General features: G+C 40.4%; 1 protein-coding gene across 1 annotated transcript in view; it reads left to right on the forward strand.

Moving 5' to 3' along the window:
- The window catches only part of NFXL2 (NF-X1-type zinc finger protein NFXL2), a 48,993-nt gene that overhangs the window by 22,336 nt on the left and 9,673 nt on the right, over positions 1-16,984 (forward strand). The window contains exon 9 of the mRNA XM_010255434.3: positions 5,222-5,412. Within this exon, the coding sequence (XP_010253736.2) occupies positions 5,222-5,412 (191 nt within the window). The remainder of the gene's footprint in view (positions 1-5,221; positions 5,413-16,984) is intronic.

Genomic DNA, 16,984 nt, shown 5'->3' on the forward strand with positions numbered 1-16,984 from the left:
ACTCCCCTGTTAGCTAAAAGTTCTCCATCATTAGCTAAGAGTTTATGATTCACATCAGTAGGGGTAGAGGCAAGTTTAGCACCAACTTTTCTAGTCTCAGTAAGAAGGTCTAGCACATACTTCCGTTGAGAAATAAAGATACCTTCCTTAGACCTAGCAACCTCAATGCCCAAAAAATACCGCAACTCTCCTAAATCTTTAATTTTAAATTTAGAACTGAGAAACTTCTTGAGAGCACTAACTTCTTTTGTATCACTACCAATAATCACAATATCATCTACATAAACTATAAGAAATGCACCTGAGTGCCTTTTCTCTTAACCAAGAGGGTATGATCTGATTAAGTCTAAGTGTAGCCGAACTGAACAAGAGTAGTCCTAAACCTGTCAAACCAAGCACATGGAGATTGTTTTAGGCCATAAATTGATTTCTTTAATCTACACGCCTTACCCTGCATTTCCTTGCCATATATACCAGGTGGAAGGGACATATATACCTCTTCAGTGAGATCATCGTTCAGGAATGCATCCTTAACATCAAATTGATATAGAGGCCAATCATAGCTCACTACTAAGGATAAAAGGACTCTCACCAAAGTCATCTTAGCAACTAGAGAAAAGATCTCAATGTAATCTATCCCATATACCTAGGTATATCCCTTGGCAACAAGCCAAGCCTTATACCTCTCAATTGACCCATCTGTATGATACTTGATAGTGAAAACCCACTTGCACCCAACAAGTTCCTTCCAGTTGGCAAGTCAACAATATCCCAGGTATTGTTTTTATGAAGGGCTTTTATTTCAGTACTCATAGTATCCCTTCTGGTGTGGCTAAGGCTTCTGAAATAGACTTTGGGATGGATTGAGAGGAAATGGAGGGGTAGAAAGGCATAATAGGATGGGGACAAGAAGTTGTAGGAAAGGTGTTTGGAAATACAATGATCGGGAGCGCCTAAGACTCAACTGGAGGTGTGGGATCAACTTGTGTTTGCCTTAGCCTTTGTCGTTGGTACCATCTTTGCAGAATAGTGTGAGTGAAAACAACTGGAGTACTAGCAAGAGGAGGGGGAGGAGCAGGAGTGGAAGACCTCAAAGGAGAGGAACCCTCCACGGGAATGGGGGTAACTGTGGAAGGCTCAACACAAAACTCAACTAGAGTTGGCAAAGGAAGGGATGAAGAAAACAACTCGAGAGATCTTTCCCCCCCAGAAGGATGGCTATAAAAAGGAACTTACTCTACAAAGGTGACATCCATGGAAACAAGCTGAGTGCCACTAATGGGATCAAAACAACAGTATCCTTTCTGTGTGGAGGCATAACCAAGGAAGATACACTTCTAAGCCTTGGGATCAAACTTGTGTCTTTTGGAACTGGAAATGTGGACATAACAAGTACAACCAAAGACCCTCGGAGGAATAGAAAAAATCTCAACATCAAGAAAGGGGACTCGAAAAGGAGATTTTAACCCCAAGACTCGAGAAGGCATGTGGTTAATAAGGTAGGTGGCTGTTAAAACTACATCACCCCAAAACTTCATAGGAACATGGGTAGCAAAAAGAATGCTCCTTGCAACTTCCACAATGCGTCTGTTTTTCCTCTCTGCTACTCCATTTTGTTGTGGAGTGCGGGCACAAGAACTCCAATGAATAACTCCAAACTTCTTAAGATAGGAGGTAAGATCCTTCTCAAAATATTCCTTAGCATTGTTTGATCGGAATATTTTGATGCAGGTATTAAACTGAGTATGTGTTCATGGAACTGTTGCACAAATTTAGGCACTTCAACCCGATAGCGCATAAGGTAAATCCAAGTATATCATGAAAATTTATCAATAAACAAGATAAAATATTTATACCCACCCATATATGGTAAATGGTAAGGCCCCCACACATCATAGTGAACAATATTAAAAGGAATAGTTGATCTTTTATTACTTGAAGGATAAGTGCTCTTACAATGCTTTGAGAACTCACAAGACTCACAATGAAGACTCGGTAGACTAATTCCTTTAAATAACTCTGGAAACAACCAACTCAATGAAGAAAAGGACAAATGACCCAAACGACTATGACATAACATAATACGACTAGTGGACTCTGAAACAAATGCAGTTCTCTTAGGTTGTACTTGGTTTTGCTTGGGCATGTCTAACAGATAGATCTCATTCGCCTCATGGCCACTCCCAATCACCTTCTGAGATTCCATGTCTTGAAAAACACAATAGGAAGGAAAAAAATGTCACATTGCAATTAAGGGATTTAATCAAATTACTAACTAAAAGCAATTTGATATTAAGTTTAGTTACACGAAGAACAAAAGATAAGGTCAGGGCATTAGAGGTCTTAGTGTCTCCCTTTCCCGTGATAGGAGCTAGGGAGCCATCGGCAAGGGATATCTTGTCCCAACTAGAAAGAAGTTGGTAAGAATTGAATAATTGTGAAACACTTGTCATATGGTCAGAAACACCAGAATCAATTATGCAAGGGGTTTTATGAGTACCTAAGGTAGAAGCATGATGTGCAGTGGCACGAATACCTGAGTGAGCATATGTAGAGGAAGGAACAATCTCTGAATGAGCTGTAGTAGTGGACTCCAAGCGACTGATGATTTAGCCATACTTCTCATATTCAGCCCTTGCGCTTGTCAACTGTTTTTTTTGATAGGAAACGGTAACTTTCATTAGATAATTGAAAAGATTACAAGATTACTACCCACGAATGGATGGAAAAAGAAAATCAAAAACTTACAAACAGGCCCAAGACAAAGCCTCCCAAGTAACTCTTTGTTTAGCTAAAGTGTCAGCCATTCCATTTGCTGACCTTCTTACCCAATTAAAATGCACCGCAATCTCCCTTGCTAAGCTAATTATTTTCTAGTTTGCATCCACCCTATTACAAGCTTGGAGTCTCCTTCCACTTCTAAATGTTGCATTCCTCATTGTTTCGCCAGTTTCAAACCTTGAAGTAAGGCCATTACTTCTGCCCTTGATGAATCTCCCACCCCAATTGGGCCTGAGTAAAGGGCCAAGACTTTTCCTTCCTCGTTTCTATACACACCCCAACTCCCGACTGACCTGGATTACCCAAGGAGCTTCCATCAAAGTTTAGCTTCACCCTGAACTGAGGCAGTGGTACCCAACAATCTTCTACCACAGGGGAGGAAGGCGAGGATATAGCTATAGCACTCCAATTTCTAATTAAGTTCGCTAAGGAGAAATCCTTGAAAAGATGATGTACTTTCACTTTCAGCCAGTGCATAACCTTGATGGTGAGGAGAAATCCTTGATGGTGTATGTTAGTTGTTCTCCCACTGACTTCTCTCCACCCTATCCTTGTTCACCTTGTGAAGAGGTGGCTACATTTTTATTTCCACCTTTTCCAGTTTCAACCCTTTTTCCACCATTTTCTTTCTTGGATCTGGCAAGAACGAGCTTTGGATGCAGCTTCCAACATGTGTCTTTAGTGTATTTAGGCTTCTTGCAGTATTCACAGATAACATCTTTCTTCTTAGTGCTAACCTTCGGTTTCATCCCAGCGTTAGCATAGTGATCAACCTGTGGCTCAACAGACTGAACCTGTCTTCTGCTCTCCTCACTGCTCACCATAGCATATGCCCGAGACAAAGTCACTTCATCCTTTGCTAAAACATCCTGCCTCACAATATTATACTCCAAGTTGAGTCCGGTGAGGAACTCAAAGACCCGATTTCTCTCCACCAACCACCTATATGTTTTTGCATCCTTTGTGCAACCCCAAACAACAGTCTCCATCAGATCAATCACTTGCCAAAGAGATTTCAGCATAGAGAAGTAGACTGCTAAGGGCTTCTCGCCCCCCCCCCCCCTGTCTATGATTATTCGCGTCATGCTTCAATTTGTAGGCCCAAACAACATTAAGCTTTTGGGAATAGGTCTTTGTGACACTATCCCACACTTCTTTTGCAATTTTCATCCATAGGTAATGCTGACTAATGTGTGGTTGCATAGAATTCACTAACCAACCCACTACTATGTAGTTTTCCTGCATCCACCTTTCATAGGTAGGATCCTCCTCCTCTGGTTTGTTCTTGCTTCCGGTAATATAACCCCATTTTCCTCTACTACACACATGTATCTTAATGGACTGAGACCAAGCTAAATCAGTGGTCCTATTTAGCTTCACAGTAGTCACAACCCCAAAAAGATTCTCCATTGACCCCTCATGTCCAAACCCGGAATCAGTGGAATATTTGGTCTCTCCTCCAGTTTGCTCCATTAAATGAACAGATGCAAACGAAAATCAAATTAGGACTTTACTGGTTTAGATTTACTATTCTAAGCAAAGAACAACCTTTCAATCCCCCAAAATTAGGGTTTCACAGGGTCCTGCGGGATAGGGAGAAAGAGAGAAACTTCAACCACCCCTTCCAGAGATTGCAAAATTCAATCCAACCAAAACCGCCCCTAATAGAAATCAAAAGGCTTACCTCTGATCCCCAAGTGCCTGGTTCAAACTGTCTCTACGACTTGTAACAAGGTTTCTCCAGTTATCTAGGGTTTTCGGGAAAAATCTCCAAGAACCTACCTTGGGCTTCAACTAAGGATGAAAAACCTCCACAAAACTCTCCAAAAACCTTCCTGACTAAGCTGCGTAAGTAGCTGATTGATCAACCGATAAATTCTCCATACACACTATGTATGGGCAAAGAAAGGAGAAAAAAGTTGAAAGTGAGAACCCGCTCTGATACCAAATTGAAAATTACACCTACAGTAATTCAGATAATGTAAGAAAAGTAGAAAAGAGAGAAAGAGAAAGAAGAAGAAAGAAATTTCAGCAATAGGTTGTGGAAGAAGAAAAGAAGGGAAGAGAGAAAAGAAGAATTAGAACCTCTCTCTCTAGCCCCTTTTCATCACTTTTATTAATAATTCTAAGTCTGAGTACAATTACTTGGGTGCCCTTGATGGGGTGGCCAGCACTAAAGAAATAATTAAAGAAAATAAAAAAAGGCCCATAACTAAGAAACATAACTTTTAAATACTACTTAAAAGAAATAAAGAACACTAAGGCCCATTTGGCCCATTCTCACTACAACATCCTTTGAACATCTTTTTTTTTTTTTTTGTATTCAATCTTTTGGGTTGGTTATCATTTCAAAATAGAAGAAATTCCTTTCCCCAATTCTATGTGGTAATTCTAAGTTCTACAATTTATAAGTTGCCTCCGTAATTTTATCTTATTTTAGGAGAGGAAACCTTCATGTCCACATCCTTGTCCACTGCCATGTCATCCTGGAGAATGCCCCCCTTGTAAAACACTTATCAAGCGGTCATGTCACTGCGGTTCCATGGTTCATGTTTTTGAGTGCACATACTACAACAAGTTGCCTGAAAAGGAGCAAGTAACCATCCGCTCATGTGGTGGTCCATGCCATAGGTAAATGTTATTTTCTTTTATATGCAGTTATTTTTTGCTTGTGTTCTAATATTTTCCAGGTTACCTAACACACTTATTTGTTTATGGAACATAAATCATTGTTAACTACCACTGAAAAGGCATTTGGAAGGCCAAAACATCTTGGAAGTTTCCACCAAAGGAACTTATCCCTATGATTGAGCATTCAAATTTCGTTGAATTTGTTTTGCTTTACCATATGAAGTGAAGTCCAATGTAATTCTTAGCAAAAAATAAGAAGCATATATGTATTTAAATTTATTGATTAGAAGTGGAAATTTAACAGTGGATATGGCTTTAAATAGAATGGATTGGCAAAACAGGATTCATGTAGCTGACCCCATATAGTTGGGATAAGGCACGGATGATGGTGATGTTGTGATGGCAAGTCAGTTCAGTCAAAAGAACCAGTTTCACCATAGTGACAGAATTACTAGCATTTGCCTCTTGTTAACTATTCAACAATCTACATAATACAGCTCTCTTAAATACTGCATTTTGTTGGAACAGTTTACTTTACATTTATGTGTTTATTCTGCTTAGTTAGGGTCAGTTTGTTCTGTTTAAAATAGCTTTTTTTATCACTGTTTATGTACTTTAACTACAAAAGGGGACAAGGGTCTTTTCCCTTTTAATTATGGTCACCCTATATATAATATTATAATCTGGCACCGCTAGACTTAGTTCTTTTCGCCAAACAACTCTCTTCTCTCTCTCTCTCTCTTTCCTTCTTGTTTCCTATTGTTCTTTCTCTATTAAGATGGTATCAGAGCAGTTCTACTGGGTTTGAGATCTGATCGAACAAGGTTTTTCCTCTTCATCTTGCTGTCTTCTCTAGACTGAGATTAGAAAAGCTGACCTATGACTGGTACATGTTTTCTATTTTTTTTCTCTCTTATCTTGGTTGTGTACCAAGAGAAAACTCTTTGAAGCAAGTCTGCTGAATGCTGTTAGAAAAATTGTGAGGTTTAGACCTCTTTTCTGTGGATTGTGTGATCCTATACCTGAGAAGGGGATATTTGTAGGTCATGGATGATCTGTTATTTCCCAGTTTTGGTGTAATTACAATTTTCTAAGGATCTCTCCTGGTGGTTAATGTGCTTAGATAATTTGGAAGATTGGTAGGCTGGAACTGTTATCAATCTAAACATACCTTTTTTTGGAGAATCGGTGCTGGTCTGTGTTCAGATTGTGTCCAAACCAAAGTATGTGCATGTGGACTACTTCTCTCGTGTGTTTCTAGGACTTTTTTTTTGTGTCAGAAGGGATCCTAAGTTGTGTTGAATCTGAATAGTGAATTTAACCATGTCCTCTGAGAATTTTGTAACTTCTGGGGTTTTAGGAGGTCAAAACGGAATGAGTGGTGGGATTGATATGAGTTTCCCCATGGCTGCTATTCCCTTTGATGGACTAAACTACCTTGAATGGTCTAGGGGAATTAAACTCTACATTACTGCCAAGGGGACAATAGGGTATCTTAACGGTAAAGTGAAGGAACCAAAGACTGGAAGTGCTGAACATGACAAGTGGAACCAAGAAAATAGTATGGCGATGTCATGGCTCTCCGTTTTCATGCTGCCACAAGTAAATAAGACATTTATGTGGGCTGAAACAGCTTGCGAAATATGGGAACAAGCGAAATCTACCTATTCGGAAAAGAGGCACTATGCAAAGGTATACCAACTGCAAGTTGAATCCTCCACTTGTAAGCAGGGGGAGAGAAGTCTCTCAGTGTACTACTCAGATCTGACATCAATCTGGTAGGAACTGGATCATTATCATAATGTGAATTGGATGTGTGATGAAGATGCAAAGGCCTACAAGTCACTTGTCTCCCAACAACGAGTATTTGTTTTTCTTTTGGGGCTGAATCCTACATGAGTCTATTAGGGTACAAATCTTGGGAAGTAAGGACTTACCTTCAGTTCAAGAAGTTTATGTCTTAGTTCAGACTGAAGAGAGTAGAAGTGTGGTGAATTGTGGGGGACCCGATTGCACTAGTAGTCCGAGAAGGTACAAATTCAAATGTCAAAGGCTCTTTTAAGAAGGGTGATTCACAGATAGACCTGTTCATGGGCCAGGCTCGGGCCGGGCTTTTACTCTTCATAAACATGGTTTTGTTAGGCCCGAGCCCGGCCCGACCAATGGGCCTATAACATGGGCCCGAGCCTAGCCCTAATAAAAAGCCCGAAGCTCAAGCCTGAGCCCGAAGCCCGACCTAACAGAAGAAAGAACTCACCGCCGGTGACTGTGTTCACCGGTGCTGAGTTCGCATCTGTGAGAGAGAGAGAGAGGATTCACCAGCCGGTGCTCAGTTCACGGTTAGATGCAATTTTGACAGTGAAAAGAGGAAGAGATTATCAACTCTTTCCGTGACCATTTGGAGTTATATGGTAGGACACTTCACCAAATGGATTCTAGCCCTACTTCTACCTCCTTTGCATCTACATCAGGTAACACCGCCACTGCTTTCCGTGTGTCATCTCATACATCTGATTCCCTTTGGATAATTGACTCTAGGGCCTCAAATCACATGACTGGTAAGTCAACTTTATATCATCAGGCATATAACCTCCTCTCTGGGAGAGAGAAGGCGAGACTGGCTGATGAATCATTCTCCACCATAGACAGTCAAGGAACCATCTCCCTTCCATTCGGTCTTACCCTCTCTAATGTGTTGCATGTTCCTAAATTACCTATCATTTTACTTTCCATTAGTAGTATTACTCACTCCTTGAATTGTTTAGTTACCTCCTTTCCTTCGTGTGTTTCAGGATTTGGCCTTGGGGAAGATAGTTGGGGGAGGAAGCATTGTGGATGGTCTCTACGTGTTGGAGAATAAAGCCGGTCTTGTGGCTACAAAGTCCTTAAGCTCATCTAGTGAGTCACGCCTACTTATGGCATAGTCGTCTTGGTCATCTTTCTTTTGAGTCCTTAAAACTTATGTTTCCTGAGTTACTTAAGTCATTGTCAGATAGTGAGTTACAATGTCAGGCATGTCAATTGAGCAAACATTGTAGAAGTTATTTTCTTTTAAGAAATAAAAGATCCAAATTTCCATTTCATATTGTCTATTCTAATGTTTGACGACGCCTAGGCGACAAGGAGCCCTTGGAGGTTCGCCTCACCCAATCGCCGAGTAGTTTTTCATACTGTGTAATAAAATACTTTTATATTGTTATTTTTTTGAGACTATAATTATAAAATAGACATTATTAAAGAAAATTTTTCATTTTTTTGTGTTTATAAACTAATTTCTTTTTATTATTTTCTTATTTGTTAGGATTTAATCAACACAAACATTGTTAACTGCTGTATTGAACCCTCAATGACTTCAAAATCTGAACAAACAAGTAAGGGAAGAACTTAAAATTTTGTCCAATCAACATATTTCTTTTCCTATAACAAAAATAGGGGTTCAGCCCCTATATTTTTTGAATTTTCTTTCCTTTCTTCTTTTTCTTCTCATAAATATGTTGATTTTCTAGACTTAAACATGAAGTTTATAATTTTCTTATGAAAATTATGGATAGTTATTAAAGAAAACTGGTTATGGAACCTAGGGAACTACCCTAGGATATGTGATTTTTACTTAAAAAAATTCATCGCCTAGGCACCCACCTAGGCGACTAGGCGACAAGGTGCCCCCCTGTTGCGCAGCCTCGCTTTGGCACCTTGAAAACTATGCGTGGAACCTAAAACTATGATCCTCATCATTAACCAGGTACACTTGTTCCCAATGATATGCCTAATCCTTTTGATATTGATCCCCCTGTTGTTGATGATCTTGATGTTCCTATTGCTAAGAGAAAGGATGTTAGATCTTGTACTACTAATTATCATACCTCTCACTTTGTGTCTTATGTGTTAGACAGTTTTGTATGCCCTTAGCTTCAATCAGAATGATGTACTTTATGAGTTTATTGTAAATGAATAAAAGTGCATATTTGATTCATGTTCCCTTAGTATGTTTCTGTGTAATACCCTTAAACTGGACACTTAATGAGACTTGTGTTAGTTTAGAATGTTCACAGCCAGTGGGTCGGTCTGGGGAGACCTATCCTGACAAGGCTGACACTGTGGTGCCACCAAGTCGGTTGGGGTGGCCTGTCTCAGCTGCCAGGGTGAGACCCTAAGCACACAGTGTAGGATTAATTGAATCTATGAACTGGACCAGATTTGCAGTATTGCCCTGGACCTTGGAGATTGATGGACAAAACTAGAAAGTTACACCCGACCCCTAGACTCGATTATGATACTGCGCTAGGTGTCGGATTAGGCTGTCTTTGATGTACCAATCAGTGAGATCCTTAGCGGGGGTCAAAACCTGGGTATGTTGGGACAATCCGAGAATTCATCTGAGTGGGTGATCATAGTGACAAGATCAGCCCCTTTGTCGGACAAAGGTAATGATCGGGGATGCACTCTCACTGATGGAAACCAAGACTGCCAGCAGTCGATTTCAACCGTTGAGATTTGTTTTGCAAAAGTATATTTTATATGAGATATAAAAGTATATATATATATATATATATATATTATGGTTTCTCAAATGTTTGCAAAAAGGTTTTATTCCCGGGATCCATATAAGTGGAGAGTGCAACACTGTTCCTTGCAACCGAGGGAGAGGTCCTCTCTTGTTGGGCAGTGTGTGATCATTATGGGCTGAGAGGTTGAGTGTAAGACCATTGAGGATAATACCTGATGGGCTAATCTTGCATCTGCCCACAGTCCCTGGGTGTTACAAGGTGGCTTGGCCCAGGGACCACTTAGGGTAAGTGTTGGGCCCATAGAGCCTATTCGATGGGTTTCAGGGGGTGCACTGTCTTTAACAGTGTATTCGGCCGAGCCTTGTAACAAAGGCTGGGCTGAACCCATGTGGCTGATGTGTAGATCAATGCTTGGGTCCCACGCCATACAAGGAAGCCCAACTGGGCAGTAGTTAGGAAGGTTAAGTGAGCACATAAGCTTAATGGGCCTAAAGCCCATTTCGAATTGGGCTATTCATTTAGTTAATTAAAGGGGCGAATTCTGAGATGGATTAGCAGATAGGATGGGGTCTTGACCCTATCCACTCAGAGAGTCCAGATCTGAATGTGATTCAGATTTAGAAACCTCCTAATGAGATTAGGAGAAAGCTAATCTAATCTGCAGATAAGATAAGGGTTTATCCCTATCACCTAAAGAGAAGTCTTATCCAAATATGATTTGGATAAGCTGCTCCTAATTGGATTAGGAGCTAATCTTTTAGGTTAACAAAAAGAAGGGGGCGGCAGCCTAAGAGACAGATCATCAGATTTTCTTTAGTGCTGAAATCAAGAAGAGAGAATTCTGCACCCTACGAATACTCTCTTGCTGCCTCCCTGTTCTTGCCGCCCTGTTTGCTAGCTCGATCTCCAGTTGTGGGAGAAGTCAAGATTGGATCTTGACATTAGTTCTTTAAGAAATGATTGAAAGGAAGTTGTGCTCACGTACCATCCTGTTGATTCTTGCGAAGGACAGAGTTCTTGGAGAAGAACACTGCTGATTCTGCTCCATCCTACACTGCGCCATCTTCAGTGGGAGCAGTTTTTGGATCCTTCCTTGGGCGTGAACACCTCCATTGGGAGATACTACTTCTCCGTATCAGGTATAATTCTCTCATATTCCTTTTGGTTTAGATCTGATTCAGTTTAAGGTTCAAGAATGATCCTTGAAAATATGATTTTCTAAATAGGGAATGCGATTCCCAGTTGAAGGGAGAAAATTTTTTGAAATTCGCCCCCTTATTCCGCAATCTTTGGGCGTTCATAGGATGGATCTCTCATCCCTTCACTATGATCATATCTTACCTTCATATTGTTTGTTCTTTTCCTTTTTTTATGAAGGTGTTTCTGTTCCTGAAGTTTTATCCAAACCTAAATGGACAAATGCAATGAAGGAAGAAATTAATGCCTTTCACAAAAACGACACCTTGGAGTTGGTGGATCTTCCTGAAGGAAAGGAACTAGTGGGATGCAAGTGGGTGTTCATAGTGAAGCATAGGGTTTATGGTACAATAGAAAGGTACAAAGCCAGATTGGTGGCAAAAGGGTTTACACAAGTATATGGAGTAAACTATGCAAAGACCTTTGTTCTGGTATCCAAGATGAATTCTATCAGAATCCTCCTTTCACTGACAGCTAATCTTGACTAGGAACTTCACCAATTGGACATTAAAAATGCATTCTTGAGTGGTGACCTAGAGGAGGAAGTGTACATGACTCAGCCTCTAGGTTTTTGTGCCAAAGGTAGTGAGCAAAAGGTGTGTAGGTTAAAAAAAATCATTTATGGGTTGAAACAATCACCACGGGCCTGGTTTAGTAAGTTTCACTTAGTTGTACACTAGATGGGGTTCAAACAATGCCAATCAAATCATACTCTATTTGTGAAGAAAGGTGAAGGAAAAATTGCAACTTTAATTGTGTATGTTGATGACATAGTGGTCACAAGAGACTGGAAGTCTGAAATACAGAAGCTGAAGAAATTCTTAGCCACTCAATTCGAGGTGAAAGATCTAAGCACCTTATGTTATTTCCTTGGGATTGAAGTCGCCGCTCTTAAAAGGGCATCTTTATTTGCCAAAGGAAATATGTACTAGATTTATTAGAGGATACATGCAAGTTAGGGGTGAAGCCAATTGAACCTAACCATCAATTGGGAGACAGATAGGGGGAGGCTATGAAAGATGTGAAGAAGTTCCAAAGACTTGTAGGGAGATTCTTATATTTGTCTATGACCAGGCCTGATATTGCCTATGTAGTGGGTGTCCTTAGTTCATGCATAATCCTAAGACAACTCACTTTGAAGTTGCAGAAAGGATCCCTCGATACCTCAAGAAGTTTCCAGGAGCTGGTTTGCTATTCCAAAAGCATGGGCATTGGAAGGTTGAAGTGTATATAGATGCTAATTGGGCAGTGCCAGTCAATGAAAAAAAGTCTACCAGTGGGTATTGTACCTTTGTGGGAGGAAACATAGTCACCTGGAGAAGTAAGAAGCAAAGTGTGGTGGCTAGGTCTAGTGCTAAAGCGGAATACAGAGTTGTCTCATGGATTTGCTGAAATCATGTGGATAAAAAACCTGTTAGGTGAACTGGGTTTTGCAGTTAACAACCCCATGTCACTATTATGACAATAAAGCTGCTATCAACATTGCTGCTAACCCAGTCCTTCATGATAGAACAAAACATATTGAAGTGGACAAGCATTTTATTAGAGAAAAATTTGTGAGTGGAGAAGTGTTCACTCCATATGTTAGCTCAGAAGAACAACTTGCAAACATCTTCACCAAGGGCCTTCATCATGTGCGGTATAATAATTTGTGTGATGAGTTGGGCATGATTGACATCTATGTCCCAACTTGAGGGGGTGTGTTGGAATAGTTTACTTTATAGTTTGTTTTGTTTAAAATAGCTTTTTTTTTATCACTGTTTATGTACTTTAACTACAGCAAGGGCACAGGGGTCTTTTCCCTTTTAATTATGGTCGCCCTATATATAATATTATAATCTGGCGCCACCAGATTTAGTTCTGTTTGCCACACAACTCTCTTCTCTTCTCCCTTCTCTCTTCTCTCTCTCTCTTTCCTTCTTCTTGTTTCCTACTATTCTTTCTCTGTTAAGACATTGATTTTAACACACTTTATATCCCAACAGGAACATACCCCCCCCCCCCCAAGGCCACAACCAGCCCCATCCCAAGAACCTAGAACCTTGATGCAAATTAAAGTGCTTAGTGTAGAACAAAAGAGATATACAATAAAACATAACCACCCAAAAATATCAACCAGTGTTGTAAGACTCGGATCAGACTTGCAATCAGATCAGTCAACCTGGGAACCAGAAAGCATTTCCAATTTCTTAATGTCCCATTTTTCAAATTTTTGAAAAACCAGTGGAACCAGTCAAGACCGAGAACCATTAAAACCAGCCAGGCTTCAATGACTCGGCCAGTTTTCACAACTCACCTGCGTCACTAAGTGATTGGAAACCTTAAAATGCTAAGAGGAAAATTTGAATGCACGACTTTGTTTTCATTTATGTCTTTCTAATAACATACATACATATACATACACACACACGCACGAGAAAAGGTAAGGTAATATTTGTATTATTAGTATACCGCAAAGCTCAGATTACATGGTGTCATATATGCAACATGTACAGCCAGAAACTATACATTAAAACTCAGTGAAGTCCTAAAAAAATGAGCTTTCCAAAACTAAAAGCTAGAAAACCAGAGCCTTCTGTCAAATCCGACTAGCCAAAAAGATTGCTGTGATCAAAGAGTTGGTTATGCTGCTGAAGAGATCCCTTGCTGATAAGAGATGTCATTGCCTGCTGGACCATCTTATCTTCCCCCCCCACTTCCCCTTGAAAATCCTTCTATTCCTCTCCTTCCACAACACCCAACATACTGCATGAGGTACTGTGCTCCACAGTAATTTCCCTTTCTGATTTAACCCAACAATTTCCAGGACTGCATGAGCTCAGGAAAACTCCTTGGCTGACACCAACTAACATTCAACAGCCCACAAAAATGATAATATAAAAAACTAACTACTTTGCAATGCACAAGAAGATGATCGATTGACTCTGCCTCCTGACCACACATAACATAGTCCGAATAATTCAGCAACATCCCCTCCTCTCTTACTAAGCTTTTGAAAGGCATTTACCCTTAACAGCAAACCACGTAAAAAAGTTGATCTTAGTATATGCAAGAGCCAGATCTCCTTCCAAGGAAAAACCCCAGGGATAGGGGTTGCTGTGTTCACATAAAGTGATTTGACAGAAAACTTACCATCTCTGGACTATCTCCAAGCTCTTTCATCTTGCCAGTCCCGAGAAGAAGGTGGCTTTGGAGTTGTTAGAGCAACCTTACCATGAGACTTGAACCCTGGTCACTTGCATAAAAAATCAAGAAACTAGCCATCTGACCACTACATTGACATGTAATAGAAGTTTTTTTGAGAAAGGTTAACAGATTTCATTAATAGTTTACCGAGATAAGTTAACAGAGTACAAGGCCTTGGAAGGCATGAACAGAATTACACAGGCAGGGAAACATCAGAAAACATATTAGCTCTATGGGCTCCAGATTTGGCTAAGCTGTCAGCTGCAGTGTTTAATTCCATAGGAATCCAGACCAGTTTCACATTCAGGGTATTTAGATATCTCTGGCTTCAGTCAACAGATGAGCAAACCTCCAAGGACCTCCAGTCCTCTGCCTTAACCAGTTTATTGTATTAGCTGAATCACCCTCGATTGATAAAGAGGATAGGCCTAACATTTTGACATAACGGAGACCTGTGAGGAAGCTAAGATCTCTGCCTTGGTGGAATCAGCTGTCCCAATCGGACCACTGAAAGCCCAAAAGATGCTTCCCCCATTCCCACAGATTACTCCTCCAACTCCTGCTTGACCTGTGGATCCTTGAGCACTACCATCAAAGCTTAGACTTAACTGGTTCTCCTCCCTAGGACAAAATGTTTGATTGAAGCCAATTCCAGGGAAAGTGTAGAGGATTTCTTCTAGGTTTCTCTGAAGGTGATTTAATGAGATGCCTTTGAAGACTTCGGAATTGAGAGCCCAATTATTGCAAAGGAATGTAATGTGAGAGATTAGATCCTCAGTATTCCTGGCTTTGTTTTCAACATGTAATAGAAGTTACAAAATGTATATATTATCTATGTGACCTGTGACCTGGCAAGCAACCTGGTTTTGTGTCTGGTTCAAGTCTAACAACACTGATATCAGCAACATCCTTTGAAGGTTTAATAGTTTATCTGCTGTTAAATGTGTTTTCTAGTTGCTTGTTTGGAAGGAAGGATATCTAATAAGACTTTCTTTTAAATCTTTATCTTTTGTGTAAAAAAAATGAAGCATTTAATACGTTACCATCATATGGGTTTTTCTTTTTTAACAGACCTTTCACTCTCAAATAGATAAACCCAAATGACCAAAATATCCCTGTTTTGTGTACTCTAACACTCCCCCTCAAGCTGGAGAGTATATGTCATATAGTCCCAACTTGTCACAAATATAACCTACTCTACCCCGAGACAATCCCTTTGTAAAGAGATCTGCCCACTGATTTCCTGAGCTCACATGAGATGTGGTTTCACTCCACTTATCACTTTCTCTCTCACAAAGTGACAATCAACCTCAATATGCTTGGTTCTCTCATGGAAGACTGGGTTGGAAAAGATGCGAACAGCAGCTTGGTTATCACAGCATAGTCTCATGGGTTTGTCAACCGAGAACCCCATCTCTTGTAGCAAGTTCTTCAACCATACTAGTTCACATGTGGTATGAGCCATAGCTCTGTACTCAGCTTCTGCACTACTCCTTGCCACCATTGTTTGTTTCTTGCTCTTCCAAGTTACAAGATTGCCACCAAGGAAGGTACAATACCCTGTAGTTGATCTCCTATCTGATATAGAACCAGCCCAATCAACATCTGTATACCCTACTATTTCAAGAGTCCCTCCACTTTGGTATAGCAAACCACGACTTGGAGCACCCTTCAGGTACCTAACAATCCTTAGAACTGCTTCCCAATGAGGAATCTGAGGATGTTGCATAAACTGACTCACCATACTCACAGCAAATGATATATCTGGTCGGGTAATAGTCAGATAATTCAACTTTCCCACCAACCTCTTGTATCTTCCACGATCATCAAACTCTTCACCTGCATCAACACTCAACTTGACATTAAGTTCCATAGGAGTCTCTGCTGGTTTAGCACCTAACAGTCATATTTCTTCAAGTAGGTCAAGAACATATTTTCTTTGACATAAGTTAATTCCATGCCTTGACCTTGCAACTTCTATTCCCAGGAAGTACTTTAGCTTACCCAAATCTTTCGTATTGAAGTGGTCCTATAGGAATTTCTTCAACCTGTCAATCCCATTACCTGTCACTCCCAGTTATGACTATCATCCACATACACCACTAGCAAGACTTTCCCATCTTTTGAGTCATTGTTGAACACAGAATGGTCTACCTGACACTGTTTCTTCCCAAAGTCTTTCACTACTTCACTGAACCTGTCAAACCATGCGCGTGGAGATTGTTTCAGTCCATAAATTGCCTTTTTGAGTCTACAAACCTTACCATCCTCCCCCTGAGCAACAAACCCTGCCGGTTGCTCCATATACACTTCCTCAATGAGATCACCATGTAGGAAAGCATTTTTTATGTCAAGTTGCACAAGAGGCCAATCATACATAGCAGTTAATAAAATCAGCACCCGAACTGAACCAATTTTAGCCACAGGAGAAAATGTCTCTATATAGTCCACACCATACAGCTGAGAATAGCCCTTGGCCACTAACCTGGCCTTCAATTGCTCCACACTGCCATATGGAAGATACTTCACTGTGTAGACCCACATACACCCAACAAAATGCTTACCAGGAGGAAGAGCATTGAGTTCCCACGTGTGATTGTGTTGTAGAGCAAAGAGTTCCTCTTCCATGGCTTGCCGCCACCCTGGAGAGGTAAGGGCTTCCTGGACAGTCTTGGGAATGG

Source organism: Nelumbo nucifera, chromosome 2 (genome assembly GCF_055504915.1).
Source record: "Nelumbo nucifera cultivar China Antique chromosome 2, China Antique-T2T, whole genome shotgun sequence".
Classification (NCBI taxonomy): domain Eukaryota; kingdom Viridiplantae; phylum Streptophyta; class Magnoliopsida; order Proteales; family Nelumbonaceae; genus Nelumbo; species Nelumbo nucifera.